Source organism: Thalia democratica, chromosome 8 (genome assembly GCF_965202585.1).
Source record: "Thalia democratica chromosome 8, ktThaDemo2.hap1.1, whole genome shotgun sequence".
Lineage (NCBI taxonomy): Eukaryota > Metazoa > Chordata > Thaliacea > Salpida > Salpidae > Thalia > Thalia democratica.
This window is the reverse complement of record NC_139172.1, coordinates 6373292-6397520: the sequence shown is the minus strand read 5'-3', so window position 1 is coordinate 6397520 and position 24229 is coordinate 6373292. Positions and strand designations below refer to the sequence as shown.

The window sequence follows — 24229 nt, the reverse complement described above, 5'->3', positions numbered from 1 at the left end:
TTTACAATACATTGACTAAAACTAGTTTAAAAATAAAACTAACTATAAAAAAAAACTAAGTTAAATTTTTTATTCATTTTTTTATTAAGATTTTCATTAAACCTGCTTGGGTTATATTTCAAACAAAACTTTTAGGTCAATATTAAATCCTATTCTTTTAAAAGAGGGAGCTTCTATATATCTGCAAATCGTTGAATAAATAAATATGAACGAATTGTATTCAATTTGAGACGAGAATTAAAAATCATTTGATTTTTAAAGACAAACTGTTTCTTAAGCTTTACCTCATTCTTTACAACGCGTTAGTTAAAGTGTAATGGTTCTATAAAAAAAAGGTAAATTAAATAGAGTTTTTATAATATCAAATGTTAACTTATAGTAATAACGTGATGGACCTTTTAAACAGAACCTTTTAGTGTAACTATAACTGCGTCAATTTATTAATATTTTTATAGAAAATGGTACAAAAGTAAAATATATTTTTTTAAACTTTTATTTTGTTTACCCAATTGTCAATTAAAACTATTAGATTCAGTAATGAAGGCAAAATGTGATGCTACTTTTAAATAGCACTTTCTATAAGTTAAATAATACGCTATAAAATATAAAAGATTTAGCTATACAACTAATTACAAACAATACAATCTTAAAACAAGAAACTTATGCAAAACAATGTCAACAAATGTATTTATTAATGCAAAGCAAAAACGAGTGTAAATGACTTTTATACAACAACAATAAAAATTCAATTTTACCTGAATCATTAAAAAATAAATTTTAAGTTTAAACTTAATAAACGATCAGCTGAATACTATATAACTTTTAGGTTTTTAAACTTATTATTACTACAATATTTTTGTTTTGAATAACCTTTATGATTTAAATGTTCAAATTAACAGATTTTTAAAAAATTTAAACTATAAGAAAAAATATATACATACTTGCTTATTACAGCCTAAAAAATATTAGTTAGAAAATGTTTTCTTTTATAATTGAAATATATAGAAAGCAAACATTATAGAAATGCAAAAGATAAAAAGTAACACCTTAAATTTTATATACCTCATTTCAATTTTTTTTTGTAACTAAAGGTAAAACTCAATAAGTATGAAAAAATTCAAAACCAAATTCTTAACTACCTTCTTCAAATAAAAAGTTCATAATCCATCAAAACAACCAAACAGATCTCTACTAAAATAAAAACAAACATGTTTATTTGCTGACTCTTGACACTGTGGACACACCATCTACGAACTTGGTTCGGAACAAAACATTCGCGTTGTCAAACATTCCGTCTTTCAGCGATACCACCACAAACTGTATGAAAAATTAGTGAGACTTTTACTTTATTCTTATACTTATACTTTTAAATTAGTGAGACTTAATTCATATGAGTTAGAATAACTGAGTCTAAAGAAAATCAAAGAACTTTTTAAGTAAAAATCTTTTATATAAAGTTGAACACTAAATCTAGCAGGTGTATGCTGTAATAAAAGTTTTAGTAAACTGTTCAACAAAAAATAATTTAACGTAGAAAACTAATATAATATTAAAACTTTATTCCAAATTAAGCATGAAAAAAAAACTATCGCTAAACACCTCTCAAAACAAACCTGTGAGTGCCTGAAGTGATCCTTGAGCATCCTGCCGATGTTCTGCGTGTGGGAGAGATCCAACGCGGCATCCACCTCATCGAGGATGTAGATGGGAGCAGGTTTGAGCAACAGCAAGGCGAGAATGAGCGAGAGTGCCACCAGCGATCTGAATCATGATATGTTTTATTTGGCAAAAAAATTTAGTAACTTTAGTAATACAATAGCATCGTCAGAGTTTAAAATATTTTAGTTAAAAAGCTACTAAAAGATACTGTTAACTTAAAAAAAAATATAACGATCATATAATGATGATAAACGATAACGATAAAAAATATAATGATAAAATGTTACAGCCACGCATGACAACGACAAAATATAAATAAATAACTAAAAATATAATTCTCACCTCTGTCCACCGCTGAGCTCGTTCAGGTTTGACTTCCAAACGTCTCCGAAACCCACCCTGAACTCCAACCCGGCCAGCACGCTGCAGCCCTCCATGGGAGAAAGTTTGGCAGTGGCTCCCGGCAGCAGTGTGGAGAAAATACTTCCGAAGTTCTTGTTCACCTGTCACACAGTATAAATTGAAAAATTTACACAGATCAAGGTTAAATCTTTTTTTTTTGTTTTAAGCATATTACTTTAAATACTGTATTATAGTTATATACTTAAGATGCTTCTTTTTATTTCGATTACATAATATTTTTAAGCTGACTTGTAGTACCAAATCATTTTATACCCATTTACTAATAAGCTTAACAACTTTAGTTTAGAAAGTACAATATTGGTAAACAGTTGTTACAAAATATAATTTTTCTTCACTATTAATATTATTAATTAAAAAATGTAAAAATGTTTTATTTGAACCTGAGCATAAGCTTGAGTCACTGCCTCATTTTTCATTTGGTCGAGCTCGAAAATGGTCTTTTCAATTCTCGACTTGTCACTTTCCACTATTCGCTTCTTCTCAAGCAATTCGTTACACTGTAAAAAAAGACGAGTTGGAAGCTAATTTTCTGATCAAGGTCAAATTACTAAAAATATATTTCGATCATCAAACACAAAGGTTTTTAGCTATCACCAATCTAAGGTGTTAGTTTTTTAGTTTTTTTTACCCTTACATTCAAAACTTTAAAAAAAATAATTAAAAAAAATTATACAACTAATAAATGGTATTTAATATTTTATTTTACGTAAAAATTCACCTTAACTTCGCACTTATCAAGCAACTGCATGGCCTTGACGTTCACAGTTTTTTCCAGTTTTTCCACATCCACCTTCAACTTGCTGTACTTTTTGTTCGCCTCTTTTGGATCGTTCTCCTTGAAATCGTATATTGTCCCGGAAACCCCAAAGTTCTCTTTCTCCGATTCCATCCACTCGCAATCCCTCAGAAGATCTTGCACCTTTTTTATCGAAAATTTTAGAAATAATTAGCTGCTAGATCTTTCACTTTTATTGAGTTGAATGTTTTTGCAAACTAATTTTAATTATTGATCGTAAGAAACGCAATAGCAGACGTTAAATGACGGCAGTGTAAGAAATTGTTTGATATCTAATGTTTTAATTATAAAATATTATATTTCATTGAAATTTGTATCCAGAGGTGAAATAAAAAAAGAGTTTGATTTGAAATGCTTGTCTGTTTTTAAAAAGCTGTTAAAAACTTTTTCTGTCAGAAAAATTTACACTTATAAATATTCAAGTTTTTCTACACAGCTTAAGTAGCAGTACAAAACGTATTTATGGTTGAGAATATAAAAGCCAAACAAAAATTCAGCGTTGAATTAAAAACTTGTCTGTTTTTTAGCCATTTTATCCTTTTTCTATCAGAATAAATTGCACAGTTGAAGCTATTCAAATTTTCTACACATCAAAACTGTAGAGCTGTTTGTCTTAACTTAAAAAGATTGCTTGATTTACTGAAATTTAAAGAGCTTATTTAAATAAAAATGTGCAAATTAAATATTTTATCTACTACCAGGTTTAGGAGACAAAAAAAAAACGACCTTTTCACGTATAATAAAATAGTTGATAAAATATTATAATAAAATATAAAATAATGTTTTATTATACGTGAAAAGGTCGAACTTTTTTGCTACCGAAACTTTAATAATTAAATATTTAATCTGCACATTTTTGTTTGCACATCTAAACTATAAACAAAAAAATAATTTAAGTAAAAAAACAAATATAACAACAAACGGTCTTGATGGCGTTTCTCTTGTCGTCTCCCGCCTTGCCGATCTTCTCCTCTATGTCCTGGTTGTGCTCCTTCAGCTTGTCGGTTTCCTTCTCCAGCTGCTTCAGCTGTTGCGACAGCCTCCCTATCTCCCTCCTCGCCTCCCGCAACTTGTTCCTGTGGTCCTCCATGGTCTTGGAGCAAGCCTCGACTTTTGACTGGAATAATACATGTTGTTGATTAAATGGTGTACATGTTATGAATTGAGTGTTACTAAAATTGAGATTTTACAGCATTTTGTTCAAAATTTTCAACTATTTTTGTTTTAGGTATTGTGAATGAATTAAACATTAAGTATCTTCGTATAGTAAATACTAGTACAAAATAAAAGATTAAAAAATAGTGCAAGAAGTAATGTTTACTTCATTAAAAAAACACAGTATACAGTAAAAAACACAGTTTTTTAACTTTAAAAAAGACTAGTTTTCTTCTAAAGTATGTTTTAATAATATTGTTTCAACTTTCCCCACAAAGCAAAAATTAATAAACTTTTGTTATACATATTTATATATATTTAAAGAGTTTATCAAAACTTTTATATTCAAATGTTATATTTTAGTAGTGATTTAATAAATATGCATGCATACTAAAGCTAAAAAAGTTGATTATTTTTAAGCTAAATATATGAAACAAAAGCGTGCTTTTCACAAAAAAGTATACATTAATATGATTTGCACGTAAGAGGCTACGTTATTGGTAAAAAGTAAGAGATACAATTTGTACTGAAATAAACATAAGTACTAGAAAGTTATTTTCATTTTGTTTTGTAGTAAATAAATCTTGATCTTTAATACACAACATATTAGTTTTCCTTCATAAGTTTATACGAATTTTGCACAGCAATAACATATCTTGTAAATTAATAATTTTTTCAACTAACGTTTTCTTCTTTCAAGATCGACGTCAACTCCTCGATTTTCTTCTCACAATCGACGATGACCTGCTTGGCCTTGTCAACTTTCTCACTACTCCCCGCCACTTCCGACTCCAGCTCCTGGATCTCAAGCTTCAGTGTGTTTAGTATCTGTTGGTTGGTTATTTATTTAATGAAATCTTGATTATTATTATCAATTGTCGACCATACTATGATGTAAGACTTATAAATGTTTAAACTATTTGAGTATTTGTCGATCGCTTATTGTTTATTTTAATGTTGTTGAATATTTATTTTAATTTTAACTAACTACACTACGATTAAATCTATATAAATGTTCATATCATTTAAAAAATGTTACCTAAAATTAGATATCTTTCGTTTCGTAAAATAAGTTTAACCTCAGAAAATTATAAGCAGAGCAAACTTAATTTCTTCACTAACAAAACAACTAAATTTTTTGATCTTATCAAAATAAAAATCTTTCAACACAGTAACGATTTTTAAGTACAAACAGTAAAATACTTTTTTTTTATACGTTTAAAAATATACATATTTCTGTTTACTCCAACTCTCCTTCAAATCACCGACCGTTGATGCGTCACTTAAATAAACTATCGGCGCAACCGTCTGAATTTATAGATACGAAAAGCGCACACAAAAATTTAGAATACTTACAACAAGAAAAATGTTACAAAATCTTCGTATAATAAATCGACAATTATCAATGTGGGATTTCTAGCCCACATTAGTACGAAATTAGTAGGCTAGAAGTACGAAAAACGCACTAATGAATTTGAAATGTATAATACTAGCTAAAAAATGTTCAAACTTCTTCTAGCGTCATTTAAATAACTCATCGTTGCAACCGGAGAAATTCAAACAGCAAGAAAATGCACTTGAGATAAACAATACAAACTTCTTTAAAATTATTCAACAAACAAAACAAAAATATTCAACATCAAACAAACTTCTTCGTTGTCATCGAACTTCTTCCGCATCTTCTCCACCATCTTCCGCGATCTTTCCACCTCCTGCTCCGCCTTCTTCAGCTCCTTCTCCCTCTCCGCCGGCGCGTCCTCTATCTTCCGCCGCAGCTCCTCCGACTTCTCCGTCGCCTCGCCCAGCTCCTTCTCTGATTGAAGCAGCAGCTCGCTCTGCTGGTCTGCAAATCAGCGGTTTTAATTGATGAAAAAAATTAGTACTCAGAGATTTTATTATTTATTATTTAATTAAGAATAAAATACAAATTTAATACGTAGAGCTAAAAAAATATGTACAATGAACTATGATCAAAAAAAAAAAACACTTTAACAATTTATTGACAAATGTTTTTTGATATTTATTCAGTACAAGAAGTCTTTACTTGCTGGTCTGAAGTCATAATATTTATTTCGACTGCTGTGAAAATTCAGTACGCAACTTTTAATTGGTATTTAATTAAAAAAAAGTAATTAAAAAGTGGAGCTAGCAACAAATAATATACAAAGTACTAGTGTAAACAAATATTTTTATATTGATTATACTAAAAATAAAAATTTAGTTTAATAATTATTTGACATCATAAGTCATAGTTATCACTTGTAAAATACCTTTATCATTGGAGAGATCATTGCACTGCTGCTCGAGTTTAGCTTGAGAGGTGTTCACCAATCTGGCCTTCAAGTTTTCAATTTCCACTTCGTACTGACTCAGTTTCGGCTTCAGCTTGAAATACCTGTCTCTGCTTTCGTTCGCTTGAATCAAACTCTTTTCCAGAGCTTTCAGTTGGTGCTGTTTAAATTTTGTTTTAAGTTGCAAAAATGAGTTTTGATATCTAGTACAATATCACAATAGTAAATCAAAATTCAAAATTATTTACAATAATCTATGGAAAAAAAAACTAAAAAAACAAACTTTAATTAAAACGCAAAAAGTTTAAAAATCAATATTGATAACCTTAACAAGTGTTTGTAATTAGAGTTAGGTAAAACTAATTTTATTTTAAATTAATGCAAAAAGATTTTATTTCAAAACCATGTGATAAAAATAATGACAAACCTCTATATCTAATATTTGTCTTTTTATTTCTCTGTTCTTCGTGAATGCCCACAAGTAACTGGTAGGTTTGCTACCGCCAGACAAGCTACCAGAGGGATTGACTACTTGACCGTCCAAAGAGACGGTTTTGCATTTTATTTCCGGATGGTATGCTAACTATAAGAAATTAGCAAACATTAGTTATTGAATACATCTCAAATAGCAATTTTAATGTTTACTTCATAAAAAACCAGTTAAATAAAATTTCAAAATACTGTTGTAAAGGGTAACATTTTTGGATTCTACAATATACAATCACAGTGCCATATATAAATAATATAACAAAAGAATTTTTTAAAAACCATTTGATTTTTTTAAATCAATATACAACTAACCTTAGCGGCAACTTCAATATCGGTGCAGACCAGCGTGGAACCGAACACAAATCTCATTGCATTTTCAAGCGAAGGATCGTAATCAATAAGATCGAGAGCCAGATCAACATTTGCTGCTCCCACTAACCTCTTCGCCTTGTCTATAATCTGCAATTTTTACAAGGTAAGTACACGATGTATAAAATTTGAATTTACTTAAAACTATGTTTGGAAAACATTTCAAGACGTTTAAAAATCAATGTAAAAAAAGTAACATTTTTGCAACGTGTCTATAAACATTAAAAACAACTTATTCAATAAAGATACTTTGGTCTATTTAAAACTTTAAAAGAAGTAGAAAGTTAAATGCTTATATTGCAAAAATGAAAAATCTTAAATAAAGATATTTTTTGATAAAAACAAAAACTGCAAACATAACACGTTAATTATAACTATGTCACGAATATAATTTAAAAAAATAATTTAATAAAATAACTTGATCTAACATGGTTTTCTGTTACAGCATTTTAGTTCTATCACTAAAATCAAAATATTTTACACAAAAAATACTAAGTAATAATAACGTAGATTTTTACAACTATTTAAATTACTACAAAATACAGCAAAAAATCAAACATTTTGGCTGAGTCTGTGGCCGGGCATTTTATCGATGGGAATGTAAGTGGTTCTTCCCTTGGTGCACCTTCTATCAATGAGAAGCTGACTGGTGCTGCTTGTATCCACAACCACGTTGAACAGCCTCCCCCCACCGGTTACTTCCAATGCTGTAAGTTCAGTATAAAACTTGTGTTTTGAAAAAATAATTATTTTAGCTTGCTTGCTTTTTTTTTTAACTTAAAACTTTAATTTTGACAAGTAGATTATAACTAAAATAAATTACTAAATGACTAATTTTTTTTCAAGCTGCATCGAATCTTGTATCACTTTTTTCTTTTTGTTTAATTTAAATAATATTTTTTTTAATAACTATCAACTTTTTATACAAAAATAAATCCTATCTAAATAATTTTTAATAACAAAAACTAAATATTTAGTTCACTCTTAAACTCATGTGCTTTATATTAAAACTTGAAAGATAGTTTAAAACTAACCAGTGGTGTTTTCATTGTGAGTAACAGTAAACAGTTCAGCTACGAGTCCCTTGACTCTTGAGCGATCAAAGTTTCTATCAGGATTTCTAAAAAATTAAAAAAAAATTTATAAAAAAAAAAGTATTCGTAGTTTTGTTCCTGTCTTATAAAGACTGAAATCTTCGTTTAGTGAAACGTAAGTAAAAAAGTTTCTAACTGATATATCCTACCTAAAACTTTATATTAAAAAAATATTTTTTTTAAGAAACTGTTTTATTGTGACACATTAATGAAACTACAATTAAAGTCTAAAAAAGTGAAAGAGAAAGTAAAAATATATGAAAGATTAAGTTTAGATCCACATAAAACTCGTACAAACAACAAAAACCTGAAATCAAACTCAATTAAATAAGAAGTTTCTAACTCATATATCATACCTAAAGTTTACATCAGAAAAAATAATTTTTTGTAAGAAACTGTTTTATTGTGACACATCAATGAAACTACAATTAAAGTCTAAAAAAGTGAATGAGAAAGTAAAAATATATGAAAGATTAAATTTAGATCCGCACCATACTCGTACAAACAACAAAAACCTGAAATCAAACTCGAGCTTCATTTTGGAATGCAAATTGCTTCTTTCATTATAAAGTTGGTTCAGCTGACCGTCTAGATTGTGTTTGGTGTTGCACAACTCCTCATACTCGTTTTCTGTTTAAAATTAAGTTTAGTATATACATACTTGCTAGAGTTTAAGAAACTAATATTGATTAAATTATTATACTAAACCAAATAGTAGAAAAAAAAATAGTAACTAATATTTCTTAGTTATCTTAAAGGTATAAAGTAATAACTATTTTGTTGATTTATTTATACAGTAAAAGAATCTGTACAAATTTATTTTTAGTTTTACTTTATTAAAATCAGTTTCCTTTTAATACAAGACTTAAAAGTTTTAATAAAACAAATAATGCTCCAACATAGAATATCAGTTTTTAACATATGCTAATCTCAGCTACATGGAAAAGAAGAGATCTTTACTATTTTATAAACTTAATATTTACCTTTATTTCATTTAAAACAATTATTTTTATCAGCTATCTAAGTAAAAAAACTTAAATTAATTTTTATAGTTTAAATAAAACTTGTACAGATAAAATATTTAAGTATCAAGTTTTATTTCATTGCATAAAACCTCTGTAATGGATGGCTTGCATTTGTTTCTGCACCTTCTGCAGGTTTCCTTCGGCTTCCTTGAGAAGCCTCGTCTCATTGGTCGAACTCCTGCCCAGCTTCTTTAGTTCGGCCTGCTTCGACTTCAGCTGAGCTCTCGTGTGGTTCAGTTTCATGCGCGTCTGAAAAATGCGAAAAAGAAATAACTTATCGAATTTGAAGGATAATGATTTAAACATATAATGAAATTGTATTTATTAAGGAAATTACTTATAAAAACAACAGTAATTGTATATTTAAAATAAATAACTAGTATGAAATAGTTTTTGAGAAACTCATAACTATTTTGTGAAATTTAATTAAGCATGAAATTTAGTATAAATCAAGAAAACATTTATTACTTTACACCTCTGAACTAGCAAACAACTAAAAACATTTTCATTGTTATTTAATTTTATGGTTTCTTACAGTTTCAAAATACTAAAAACCATTTTCTTGGTTGCTACCACACACACAAACTTCAACAAATCATGGAAATTTTCACATACTTGCTTGATGGCGGTATTGAGGTCGGATATCTTGTTGTTTGTGTTCAGCAGTTGCTGCTTCCAAGATGCCTCCTCTCCGTCGTCCGCTATGGCCAGTCCCGCTGATATTGCCTGAAATAAAAATTACTAGAAACGTAATACATAAGCATGTGAAATATACCTTTTTTAAATGAATTATGTTTATGTACTTCTAATTCAAAAACAAACCGATATTAAACTTATTTTATACATACAACATAAAAATCAAAAACATATTATTTTTAGAAGTGCTTTAACCTGAAATTTTTTCTGAGCGTTCGCGTGCGCCAGCTCCTGACTTTTAAACTCCTCCTGCGATTTCTGGCAAGTCAGCAACTTGTCCTCCAACGCTTTGTTCTTCTTTGCCAGCTCGTTTTCGCACTGTTTGTGAAAAAATAAATGCACTTGTACAAACAAAGTATTTTACCAAAAAGCTAAATACTGTGCAATAGACAAACGATATATAAGGAGAAATTTACATCACGAGCAGTTTTAATAAAATTTTAACTATTTTAAAATAACTTTTAATAAAATTGACAATTTTTTTATATTATTATTTTAATATTTATTATATTATATATAAAACAAGAGCAAACTGACATCACGAGCGGTTTTTTCAACAAACTTCAGATCTTTCCTGTCGCTCTTCAGCTGTTCCTGTTGGTTCTTCAGCTTGGACTGCACCTTCGCCTCGGTCTTCTGCACTTCCAGCAGCTGCTCTGAAAGCTCTCTCAACGCCTTTTCCGCTTCCTGTAGTATTTTGTGATTGAGTGTATATATGTTGCAAAATAAATAATTTGTAGTAACGCATTAGCTTATCAGTCAGGCTTGATGTGAATGTTTTTGAATCATTTTAAATGTAATGAAAGAATCGATGTAACAATAAACATTTAAAATAATTTAGCCATTTTGTAAGTAAAATAACTCTCATAAAACAGTTTTAAACACATTCAGTACTTTTTTAAAGATAGATGTGCAGAGCTTGCTAAAATGTGACCTTTTTAGTGTTTATCATATTAAATGCTGAAACAGTTTTATTTACAACATCATTATTGACAGTTTGTCATTGTCCTTACGAATTTACAACCAATATTTGAAAATTGTTTTGAAAGAGACTATTAATGAACTTTGTTGATTTTTAAAACTTTATATAAAAAAAACAAACCATGTTTAACACATATAACAATACTTAAATTGATGAAACACTTATTTAAAATGATTCAATTAAGTAGTACAAAAGAAGTCAACTCACCTCACTGCAAATGCCTTCCTGACTTTCGATGAGGTTGACCAGTTGTTCCTTTTGATCGTGAAGTTGACCTGCCTTTTGAAAATAATAAGCTAATTAAATAACAAGCTGATTATTTTTAAATAAATATAACTTAATTTTTTGTATTACCATCGTTAAGACTGTAACAAAACATAAGCAAGCCTACATATTGTATTTATCATAGCTTACGTTGAATTTTAGTACCAAAAAACCTGAAAACTAATTTTGAGATAATTAAAATTAAGTTGATGGTTAATGGTGTTGAGTATTTTAACAAATAATAATGTTTAAGTTATTTATACTAACTATATTCTCTAATGTATTTTACATGTTCACTTATAATAACAATTTGATACGTGAACAATTTTAATTTTATTTAAAACAACTTGATAAAAGATGACTGCTTTTATTTCTCAACTTGTATTAAACGAGTTGAAACACAAAGCAAACTAATTAAATTGTAGCCACTCAATATAAAGTACCTTTTTGGCGAGTTCGTTCTTCTGGTTGGTGAGTTGCATCAGCTTCTCCTCCCCTCCTTCCACGTGACACGTGGCGATGTGGAACTTGTAAGCCAGCAGGAACTTCTGAGTTCTCTCCAGCTCCCTCTGCAGTTTCTGGTACTTCATGAACACTGCCCTCTCCTCTCGCAACTTCTTCAGCGTCGGCTGCAACTCCTCGTCCAATGTCTGAATTTTATGATTATTTTAAAGTTTTTGTGCTTAAAATGTAGGTGAGGTAAGGAAAAGTATTATACTACATTAAAAAACACAACTTAACAAATATCATGTAGTATGTACAAATCTTGTATTATTGTTTAAGCAAAGTGAAAAGACGTCTAATATCTGTAGGGTATATAAACCTTTTTAAGTTATTTATTCTGTTAAGTTTTATTTGATGCTTAAAATGTAAGTCAGGTAAAAATGAAACTTTAAGTAAAAAATGATATTTATATATGTAGTATGAACAAATCTGTGATACATTGTTGAAATATAGTAAGAAGACCCTCTATCTTATAAAAAAGCTTATCATGCAGATCAATATCTTATAATAATCTTTATTATAAAGCTTATTTTATGACTACCAGCAAATTGTATACTCTAACTCATTTCTTTGAAATAATTTCTTTAAAATACTTAAACTAAATGTTATAAGATGTAACGTTAAAAGGCGTTAAATCCTAGAGATCCTGATAAGCTAAGCTTATCGGAATATACATGAATATGTTCTTAGATTTGTTTGAGAGCAGTGAAACGCCTTTAGTCGGAATAAAGTTTTGACACAAAAACATCTGCAGTAAACTAAATGTTATTAATAAAAAGTCAATAAGTTTATTTATGTGGTAATATAAGTGACAATAGCTATTTTTAAAGCTACTGCAAGTCACAAATGTCATTTGACTACAATTTTATAGATATATTCAATTTTGTTTTCAAAGCAGTGCCTTTATAAATTAAGCTTACTAAAACCTAGCTGCTATAAAACTTATAAATTTTGCACTTGATTGGGACCAGATAATCTAAGTGCAAGAAAGCAATGCTTTAAGAACCATTCGATTCCAAAAAGCTTAATTTTTGCCAAACTGTGATGCAAGTAAACGTATATAGCAGCGATTCTTAACCTTTTTTCATGTTTTACCCCTTTTTGGAAGGTTATTACCAAATTTACCCCCCAATATACAAAATAGTATTCAATTTTGAGGAAAAAAATAAGTTTTTTAAACTTTAAGCTTATTAATATAAAAAATCGTAAAATTTAAAGAGTAACTGTTGAAAGAACTTATTTAACTTCAAAAGAATCACAATTAAATACTAACTTATAAATTAAAAGATAATTAAAAAACATTTATTTACGTAACTTGTAATAAAAATATTTACCCCCTAAAACAGGGAAAATTACCCTCAGTTAAGAACCGCTGGTCTAGAGGGTCTTACAACATGTTCTTATAAAAATAGTTCCACAAATTAAAATAATTAATAATCAAATTACATTGTTTATGGCTTGTAGTTTTGTTTCTTTTTTATGTATCATTTTTTGAGCTGAGATTTTCTTCTGCTCGTACATCGAGGTACCTGTCGCTTCTTCGATCATCGACAAAATTTCAGGTGGTTTCATGTTCATCACCTGTTTTAACAATTGTTATTTAAAACTTAGTTTAAATTTTCAGACTGATATTAATTATTCAGTTAAGTACATTAGTTGTTGGTAAAAAATCACTGCATTAACTAAGTCTCAAATACTATACTTTAGTTTTAAACATAATAAAGTAAAAGCCATCACATTTTATATTGCACAGATTTCTATTTGAAAAGTTAGTTTTTTTTTATACTCATGTTTAATTCTTTTTTAACAGTTACTATATATATTGTTTATTTACATACCAAACAAGTAAAAAATTAATTTAATAAATTTACTTTTTACTTTATTGTTATATTATTATAATGTTACCTTATTATCTTATAGTTTGGAGATAAATATTATGTTAAATTATTTTTTAATATTTTCTATTTCTAGTACACTTTTTCAATGCAAAAAAGGTGATAATAAGAAAAATTTTGCTCAAACAGTAATCTATTAATTTACCTTTAGTACTTAAGGTATTTCTGTTTGCTACAAAAAAGTACTTGAAAGCAAAATAAAACATTGTATATGTACAACTGTAGCTCAATGAATCTAATATATTAACACTTTAAATTTCTTGCATTAATATAATTAAGGTAAAAAAAAAATTAATAACCTTAGTAACTCTGCCCTGCATGATGAGGAAATGGGGATTATTGACGTTCAAACCAACTGTCCTGAACAAATCCGCAACTCTGGAGTTTTGTGCGTTCACACCATTTATCAAGTATTTGTTTTTTCCTCCTATCACTATTTGTCTCGTTATCTGAAACAATTTATTATTTTTTACAACAAGTCAATTTTACCTTCACTTAAAACTATTACATACATACAATTGAAATTAAAATGAAAACGTTTGTTTGTAAAATAAAAAGTTAATAAATTTAACGTTTTCTAATTTACTTAACAATGTATTAAGAAGTATAATGTTTGTATGTAAATTAAAAATAAGTTTAATAACATTGTGTCACGAGCAGGAGCAAAATTGATAATGTCATTGGGGTGTCAAGAAATTAAAGCTATCAATGTTTTGTACTTTATATTAAAATACAAAATAAAACGTATACGGATGAGTGATAATCGAAATTAAGAATTCTATGACAACAATCCTTATAACATCATCACTCCTTTAACACATCATCATTTGTAATATTTGTTAAATTTTATGATGTTAAAAAAACGTCTTAGTGAAAAATAAAAGTAGTTTATGTTGTTGAACAGTTTAATTAATGAACAAGTTTAAACAATTAATATTTCAATTACAAAAAAAAACTAACAGTAATTTCTTTGTATGATTCATAGCCAATCGGACTTTTCGATTGATCTTTATTATCAAATGTTATAGATACGGTTGCTTTAGTAATACCAACTTGTCCATTTTTATAAACCAAATCTTGCAATGATGAAGCACGAACCTAAAAAGTACTTTATCATATGCATTTGAACCTTTTAACCCAGAAGAAGGGTGATGAGTTTAAGTATAACATTTTCAACTTAATAAATATCATAAATTAATGAATAAAATTAAAAAACCTTTGTTTACTGTTGTTTTATACTGAGTTTTAGTGTGCGTTAATTATATTAGGCTTTTATCAATACTAGCTTTTATAGTCTCAATACAGACTCTTTAGTTTCATAAGAGTTAAAGTCATAAACATAATTGTAGTTATACAAGTAATTGAACTTGAATTTTACTTAAGTTTTAATAATTAGAATCATTTAAATTAAACAAAATTGATAATTATTATAACCATGCAAATTAAGCAATTTAATTTTAAATTACAAACTATGGATAAATTAGTTTAAAAGTTATATTTTCGAACTTTAAATACAAAAAATTAGCCAAAATCAAATCCAATTAAAGTCTAAATAAAAGTCTAAATTAAATTATCTAAATATTTATTTCTTATGTTATTTACTCAAGCTGTGTAATACTAAAAATAAATCTATATAAAAAATTAAAAAGCAAATAAATTGAATCCCAATATTTTTTTTGGTTTTAATTTAATTCAATCTCATTAAAACATGATGCTTGGTTATCTTCAACACTTTTTATATTCAATGATAAAGTATACGAAAGACTAATTATGTTACAAATAAACCTTACAGTATTTTAATTTTTACTTAGCTGACGCTCTTTAGTTCTAAGATGACACAGTTTGAAAAACAATTAAAACACCACAGCAAATATTTATACAAAAAATCTCAAGGATACAATTTTAAAAAGAAATTTTTCTTATATAACTTTTTTCAACTATTCTTCAATATACTTAACTTTTTTTTTTGAATAGCACAATTTCTTATTACTATATCTTTTATTTCTATATTTAAGAAACTTTGTGCAACAATTAATACTTTTAGGTATCAAAACCCAACAGTAAAAATAAAACTATATATAATACTAAATTCACAAACTTATGTTAGTGTTGATATTTAAGTACTGCTTTAAGCTTTTAAGTTTGATTCCTTTTTTTTTTTTGAAAATAGTAATAATTGAAAAGGTGACTATTTGAAATAAGTGAAAATTACTTAAATTACAAAGGTAAATTATAACAGCCTCTACGTCAGCTTGTACCTCCTTTTGGAAAGTATATATATATATATATATATATATATATATATATATATTTATTTAATTATATAAAAACTATAATTCAAACAGCTGTTTCACACATTGAAATGTAAAATTTCATGTGATCTTCAGTGAGTTGTAGTTTATTATAATAGTGAATAGAAATTTCGATTTTAGAATTTTTGATAGTAATTATGACGTAGTAATGGTACAGTTTATTGTACGATTAGTTGAATTTGAAATACGCTGTTTCAACTACAACTACAACTCACTGAAGATCACATGAAATTTTACATTTCAATGTGTGAAACAGCTGTTTGAATTATAGTTTTTATATAATTAAATAAATAAATATTAAGCTCCAATTTGATTTGTCGAGCACTATCGATCAGAACTTTGTATAAAACCTTTAATATATATATATATATGTGCTAAAAATTAAAGGCTAAAATTAAAATAAAGTTTGTATAAAGTTATAAAATGTCATAAGCCGTATATACACCATATATTAATAACAATTTATTAGAATATAAATTCAATTCTAACATAAAAAATTCAAAAAAAACTATTTTGAAATAATAAAATGGATCATTTATCTTGCATATGATTTTAAAATATACTTCATACTGATGATATTAGTTTAAAACTATTTTTACTGAGTCTATAAAAAAATTATAAGTTAAGTGCTACATTTATTTGCTTATCTAGACCAGGGTTTCCCAAAGTGGGCGGTACCGCCCCCTGGGGGTGATTTTAGTAAGTCGTGGGCAATAACTAGTAAATGGCAAAAGGGGGGCGATTTTAAAATTTTGGGCAGTCATAAAATTTTACTTTTTAGCTTGCTATTTTACTAATTGTAGCGTGCTATTGAATATTTTACCCTGAGGTAAAACTTAAACAAAAAATTTCACTTTGTTTACTTAAATATTAAAAAAAAAATCAAGTGCTTAGGACTACTATTTTCAAGTATATTATATATTTCTATTCATAAAATTTCTCATTTAACAACTAAATAGGTCATAGATGAATGGAATCCCTCTCACCATTTCATAACCTGACATATATGCTATTTGGGATCATAAATTGTTTGAAAAATCTATGTTATCTTTTGTAAACTATCACCTCATGATGTTTTTCTCAATTATTTTTTGAAAAGTCACTTAGTTAGACTAAAAATTAAAACTATATTAAAGTCAATTTTTCAATAGAATAAAACAGTTGTTGTAACTAATTGAGATATATTTTGTAAGTTAAGTTTTGAAATCAATATTTTGTTTTTTAGCTTATACTACTAAAATTTAAAAAAGTAATTTTTGATTATCATGTACTCACATGGTAATCAAATATTCTAAATATGTAGTGTATATGCAAATTACTTGTTATTATAAGTATTTGATAATCACAATAATTTAAGTATATTGTGCGGCAAAAATAAGTTACTTCACATTAACCACTATGTCCAAAATTCATTATATCAGATACTATTATAATGTCAGGTTTCAGTTAAGATTTCAGATGGGTAATGTACGGTCGAGATCAAGTCAAATTTTGGTCCACTAAGTAACTTGAAAACTACTTGTGCAAAATAAATAAAATTTAGTTTTTTGATACTTACTATTTTGAAATAGGCTTTCAATTTGCTTTTCAGTGCACAATAGCACTTCCTAGATCACAATGATACTAGATCATTTTATTACAACTTTGCTCTAGATTTTCTAATTTCTTTTATGTTAGTTTTTTAAATAACGCAGCCCGCAAGGATATTTTTTAACAAGTCGACACGTGAAAGAATTTTTTACTAGATATGACCTGCAGACTAAAAAAGTTGTCCACCACTAACCTAAAGGGATAATTAGTTTCAAAACAATTCATATTTGAACAGGACTAATTACATAAGGCTTTTTAATAACTAAGTATTTTAAAACAATTTACCAGGCTTATAATAAAATAACTGCAAATTATTTTCTCAAGCCCTGCAAATTACTTTGAACACAGCCCAAAAGTAGGTGCAAAAGAAGTACCAGTCTAAATTACATTTCAAACACAACTTTTTTGGCTCAAAAGTGCGTACTCAAGAGGAAAATTACTGCATAAATTATGATTGGGGTGCAATTTTTTTTTCCAAAAAGGGGGCGATTTTGTAAATGAGTTTAGGAAAACTTGATCTAGACCAGGGGTCGGCAGGCAGTTGGTGGTCACGGGCCAAATTTCAAGTTTCCAAAGTCTTCGCGGGCCGCAGTTTTAGTTTTAGTGACATTTATAATCTTATGGTTTTAGTTTTTGTCACACTAGAGAAAAGTTTTATTTTTATTCACCTTATTATTTAAAATGACTTTTAGCTATACATAGAATGCCTATTAAAATTAATATTCATTAGATTATGATTTACATTGACTTATATACTTTAATAAATATGTACTATCTGTTAATAAAATATGTACTCTCATAAGCACTTAACAATTTAAACTTAATACTTTTTTTAATTTTACTTACAACCTAACTCTCTATAAAAACCTAACTTGAAAGACAATTTATGGGTTACTTTTATACATTTGTTATATCATCAACACCTTATCATATTTCTAAGAATATTTACTTCGAAAAAAGTTTTTGCGAGTTAAATAATTTACACTCATTAAGAAATTTAGTAATTAGTTAACATAATAAAATTAATACCTGTTTGTATTCCAGAAAACTAAAACAAATGATTTAACATAAATAATTCTCAAATACTTTAATAAAATAATTTATTAGTAATTAGACTTTTACATGGTTGCCACTAAAAAGCAAAAATGTCTGAGATGTATCAAACCAGCTTAGATTTATTAAAATTAGAAAAAGCTAATAAATAGTGGTTAATCAAGCTTAATTACCTATTTAAAATATCATCATTATCAAAAAGTACACAAAGTGTAGGAAAACAAGAAAAAATACAATTAGTAAACTACACAAGAGTCATAAAAACTATTCTGAGAATTGGAAGATTTCTTTAAAGTGTTTAAAATAAAAGCTTCACACACACCTGAGTTTTTAAGCTTTTAAAATAGCCTGTTTGTTTAGCAATCCAGTTAACATAAAGTTCACTACATAAAGAAATAACAAAGGTTATTAACAGTAAATAAATTACATACCAAAAATATATAAGTCAGCTGGAATGGACAATTGAGTTTCTTTCACAAGTTTAACAAAAGTATATAATTCTATTGAGTCATTAGCGAAGTAGAATTTTTTTTATTAAGCATGATAGCAATTCTTTATTTGCAATAAGAATATTGCATTTAAAAATATTAATTGTAAAATATAAGACGAGCTACAAGAATAAAAAAGCGTTAGTTAGGAGTTATTGCGAAAAACAATAAAAAAATCACCGAAGTCATTTCCGACAAAGCACATTATTATCTTCAGTAACTACAGAATAATCAGAAAAAATTGTTAAGGCAAGTAACAAAGTAGCAAAACTTATTACCTAAAATGAGTTATCGTTTATAATTGAAAATTTTTATAAAAAATCGATGTTGGCGGTAATGAAAAACTTTTGTTTTTGTTTCTTCAATGACAACATGAAGTCGTGTTTAGGAAATGCGTTAAGGTTAAAAAGTCGCATAAATCAAATTAGGACTTAATCAAACTTTTAACATGAGAGCACTGATAGAAAAACTATTGCTCATCTGAGAATTTTTATTAGAGATGTTTTTACTAACTTTGACATTTTAAAAGAATTTCTTGGTTTAGTTCCAACGCGAAGCACAACAATCGCTGAAATTTTTTAAGTAAAGGCGCAATGTACCAACACGGAGTTTTTGAAAGTACAATTTCTTCTTTTATTTTTAGTATAAAGTTTAATTAAAGTTTCAAAAAATGTCTTAAAACATTTATCAATATTAGAAAATACTGTTAAGCTACTATAATATATTTTTAATAAACAAACATTTATTTGGTAATTTTTTTGAGTCAAATCGAAATTTCATTACTTTAAATGTAAAAATAGTTTGAAGTTCCAAGTTTTTTCAAAAATTCTCAAATTAAAGCTTTTTTCTAGAATTTTTAACCGTAAATTCACAAATTCAAAGCTTTTCCGGGATTCAACTTTTTTGGCAACACTGATTGTTCATTCTTTAATGTACACAATAATATAAATAAAATTTTGAATTATATCAACTGCAAGACTTAAAATTTAACATATAACAAAACTCAAACTAACACTGTTTATTGAGCAAAACATACATCATAAGTTTAATTTGCCACTCTTTGAAGCAAAAAAGCCAGCCTGAGTTAACAAAAACATTTGATATTTTTGGATAAAAAAAAGCAATTCTAGCTAAAAACTTAAAAAATGGCTTAGTTTGCCTGAGTTTTGAAGTCTTCAAATAGTGATTGTCTGAGTGTGTGGCAATGTTTAGTGTTTTTTTGCTTGAATTTGAACTATTTTAATTAACAATGTACAAACTTTATAAATTTACTATCCCTATATCAAGTTTATATTAAATAAGTAGCTCGAAAAAACAGCAATTGTGTTTATTGATATGCAAGGAATAAAAATTAAATTAGCTTGAAAAAAACAATGTTTGAAAAATGGAATGTATACCTAACAAAAATTATATTAACTTATGTCATATATATTGTTTTAAATGAGTCTGTACAAATTTAGATATGACATGTATAAATACGATGTTAGAAAAGTATGCATAAACTAAACTTAAACTAACTAAAGTATTAAATAAAAAGTGGTTTAAAATATGAGCATTTTTTTAAGTTGGTGTGCATAGAAAACTTATGAAAAATTTAAATGTTTCAAAACAAAAGTCATATGAACCTTATTTCTTATTACTATGTTATTTTAAATGTATTCACACTAAAATATAACATTTACAAATAAAAAAACTATAAAAGAAACTGAGGTATAAAAAATATTGAAAAAGAATATCTAAGCTATAAAGAAATGACACTTTAGTTAATTACTGTTCATTACTTTTGTACAAAATGGAAAATATTTGCATTTAGTTTATTTAATAAATAGGTGTTATATAACCAACTTATTAAATCCAAGCACTCTTGACACTATTTTTTCAGATATTTACTTACTGTTGTAAAAAAGAAGTTATCATGAAACTGAGAAACATATCCTGTTAGAACGCTAATCTGTTTTTTTCACACTTTAAACTAAAACAGTAATAACTTGAAATAATTTTAGAATGTTATAGAGAGACTTAAAATCGAACTAATCAAATTTAGCCAAATTACCGAAAAAATTTAACCAGAAATATAATTTTGCTCAGCGGGCCACATTTACATGCTTGCGGGCCACAAAATTTTCTTTCGCGGGCCGCATTCAATTCAAAAAAATAACATGCTCGCGGGCCGCAGATTTACCCTTCGCGGGCCGCAATTGGCCCGCGGGCCGCAGTTTGCCGACCCCTGATCTAGACTAAGGGCTGGCAGGTCTAAAAAATAACAATATTAAACAACTTTCAACAAGTTTTTTTTTGAAATATGTTAGTTGAAAGATTGATTTTAAACATAACACTACAGTTTAAAAAACACTTAATAGGTTAAAATAATGTTTTGGCACATGGGCAAAAGTTTGTTGATATATGTTATAGACTTATAGCTTAAAAAAGGTTTAAGGGCATAGAGGGGTAATAACCCTTTTTTTTAATCTTATTTTATACAGTTTTTACTAAGCTACAAGTTGCTTTTTACAGATTTAAAAAAATTCAAAATAATTTTTGAGATATAGCCGGTTAAAGTTGGAGGCAACAAGAGGTTTTTTATGGCAGGTGCAAACTAAAACGGCAAAAATAGACTATTTCACTAAAAATCTATCTTCTCCTACGTTTTTTTAGATAACTACCTCAAATTTTTAGGATGTGTTCCTTGCAATATTTAAAAAAATCTGTTGGAACAGAATTTAAAAAAATTAAAAAACAAAACTTTTATAACAAAAATCTAAAAAAACTTTTTTTTTGTTAATTATTTTTATAAAATTTTTATTCTTTAAAATATATAAGCAAACAAATTCCATCAGCTCACTAGGTTCATTATAGAACATGAAAAATGTTTAAAAGTTTATTGAAGTTTATGTTCTCCTTAGCTTCTTTTTAACCAATTGATTAAAATATTTAAACCTTTTCAATGCAAGAGTTTTTTATAACTATGTTGAAAAAAAAAATTGTTTTAAAAAAGTTTTTTATTTAGTTAATTGACTAATTTGTTTTGTAAGTACTACCCTCTGTTTAATAATTGGTGTTGTGATGAATACTATTTTACTTAAATAAATCCTACTAATCACTTATTAGTTTTTAAAACTTTTGTTGTTCTTAGTTGTAAAACTATGTTTTTGTTTTTAGTAGTCTTCTGTTTTCAAAAAACAAGCAGTAAAAATATATTAAAATGTTAAAAAAATACTTGGAGTATTTTATATAACTGATAAATTTACAAAGACTTATTATTTGTATTCTTAAAAAGATTACTTGTTTTTCGCTTTTTATTTAAAATTTTGTCTTTTGTATTTTAAAAATTTTTAAATAAAAACTTACAAATTCTTTTTAACTAGTAAAGGATATTTTCTTAAAAATTTGAGGTCTCTTACTTAAAAATGAAGAAGAATATGTATTTTTAGTGAATTTTTAAATTTACTAGAAAACTGACAATCACAAATTTGTGTATTGTACGTTTGTTGTATCAGGTACTTTTTTTACTTCAATTTCTCAAAACTTAATTTAAGCTTTTCAAATCTATAAAACATGGCTAGTAGTTTATAATTAAAGCTTTCATATAAGTGCTAACATTAACACTTGTAAAAATAAATTTTTGACAAACCTATGTATAAATAACTTTGATGCAAAAATTAAGAATCATAATACCACACAAAAAAGAATAGAAAGAAAAAAATATATAACTAACTATTATCAAAAAGGAAAACAGATTATGCTAAGTTAAATAAATTATAATTATTAGTTCTAATTAAAACTAAGTTCATTACTATAAATCTTTTTCCTTAATCAAATAATTCTTAAGTAGTCAAATTCTGTTTAAAACTAATTATAAAAAAACAATGTACCTGAGAAAGATTTGTAATTCCTAACAAAAAGCAAATAGAGTCTAAAATGTTCGATTTTCCACTTCCGTTTAATCCAGTGATAGCATTGAAAAATGGGTCAAAATTTTTTACTTCAGTTCTCTGGGCATATGATTTGAACCCATCAATCGTTATATTTTTAATATGCATCTAAAATTCAAACAAAGCTGCTATTATAGTTTTTATAAAAGATAGTATTAAATGAAAGTGATAAGTACTACATAAAAAAGTTTATAAAACTTACTTTCAAAGTGAGGCTTTTCAAAAATTGTATCTCATTAAATTAAACTGAATTGAAATTGAAATAAAGCTGTACTGTAACTTATTATTTAAAATATAAAATGATGTAATAGTCAAGTGTAAAATTAACTAAATTCTAATACTAAGAACTTTGCTATACTAATAATACTTGTTAGATTAGAATCAAATTAAAATAAACCAGCAATAAAAATAAAACTATACATTTTTAAAATAAACTTTTGGGACTAATTAATTTGAAATACTTAATTAAGGATTTAAAAAGTCTAGTTTGGTATAACTGAAAAGAGTTCTCCGCTCTCAATAATACTGAAAATTCTCTTTTTATAATTTCTTGCATACTCATGATTGTCCAAGAAATGTTGTCCAATTGTAGAAAACTATATTTTTGAGGTTTCTCTTAATGACCATCAAACCAGCTTTTCAAGATTTGCGGAACATGCTGATCAATTCTTACGGGAAAGCTTTGAGATGTTTTCCCATGTAGTCACTACCACAGTGAAAATTTTGTATACTGATTGACCTTACAAAAATGTTTCTCCCACCCAAGAAAAAAGTAACATTATCTTTAAATTTAGTTGTCACTGTGGTAGTGACTACATGGGAAAAACATCTCATAGGATTATGTAAGAATCAATTAACATGTTCCAAAAATCTTGAAAAACTGGTTTGATGGTAATTCGGAGAAAATTGCAAAAAAAATATTTCTCTGCAATTGGACAATCATGAGTGTGCAACAAACTATAAAGAAGAGAACTTTTCAGTTTTAGTGAGAGCAGTGAACTCTTTTCAGCTACATATTCTGGAAGCCTTATGCATTAAATATTTAAGGCCCAGTTTATGTAACCAGAACAGTTGGTCTAACAAACTAGACTTTTCAAATCCTTATATTAAGTAATTCAAATTAATTAGTTCCTCAAAATTTGTTTCTAAAATGTGCAGTTTTAGTTTTATTTTTATTTCTGGTTAATTTCAATTTTAAATTAATCTAACAAG

The 24229-nt window shown here is 27.1% G+C and overlaps 1 protein-coding gene across 1 annotated transcript; it reads right to left on the bottom strand.

The window, feature by feature from the left end:
- Positions 1-963: 963 nt before the first annotated feature.
- LOC145842716 (structural maintenance of chromosomes protein 2-like) lies at positions 964-23125 on the bottom strand. The gene is made up of 24 exons (XM_082950195.1): positions 22958-23125; positions 14603-14740; positions 13942-14091; positions 13194-13328; positions 11687-11893; positions 11187-11258; positions 10535-10684; positions 10193-10315; positions 9917-10027; positions 9391-9550; positions 8792-8906; positions 8217-8302; positions 7741-7889; positions 7126-7272; positions 6752-6907; positions 6304-6484; positions 5683-5876; positions 4718-4861; positions 3801-3995; positions 2801-3001; positions 2463-2579; positions 2002-2162; positions 1614-1761; positions 964-1317 (listed from the first exon to the last, which is right to left on the bottom strand). The coding sequence occupies exons 1-24, from the start codon at positions 23123-23125 to the stop codon at positions 1213-1215; spliced, it is 3513 nt and encodes a 1170-aa protein (XP_082806321.1). The 3' UTR covers positions 964-1212.
- Between the last annotated feature and the right edge of the window lie 1104 nt (positions 23126-24229).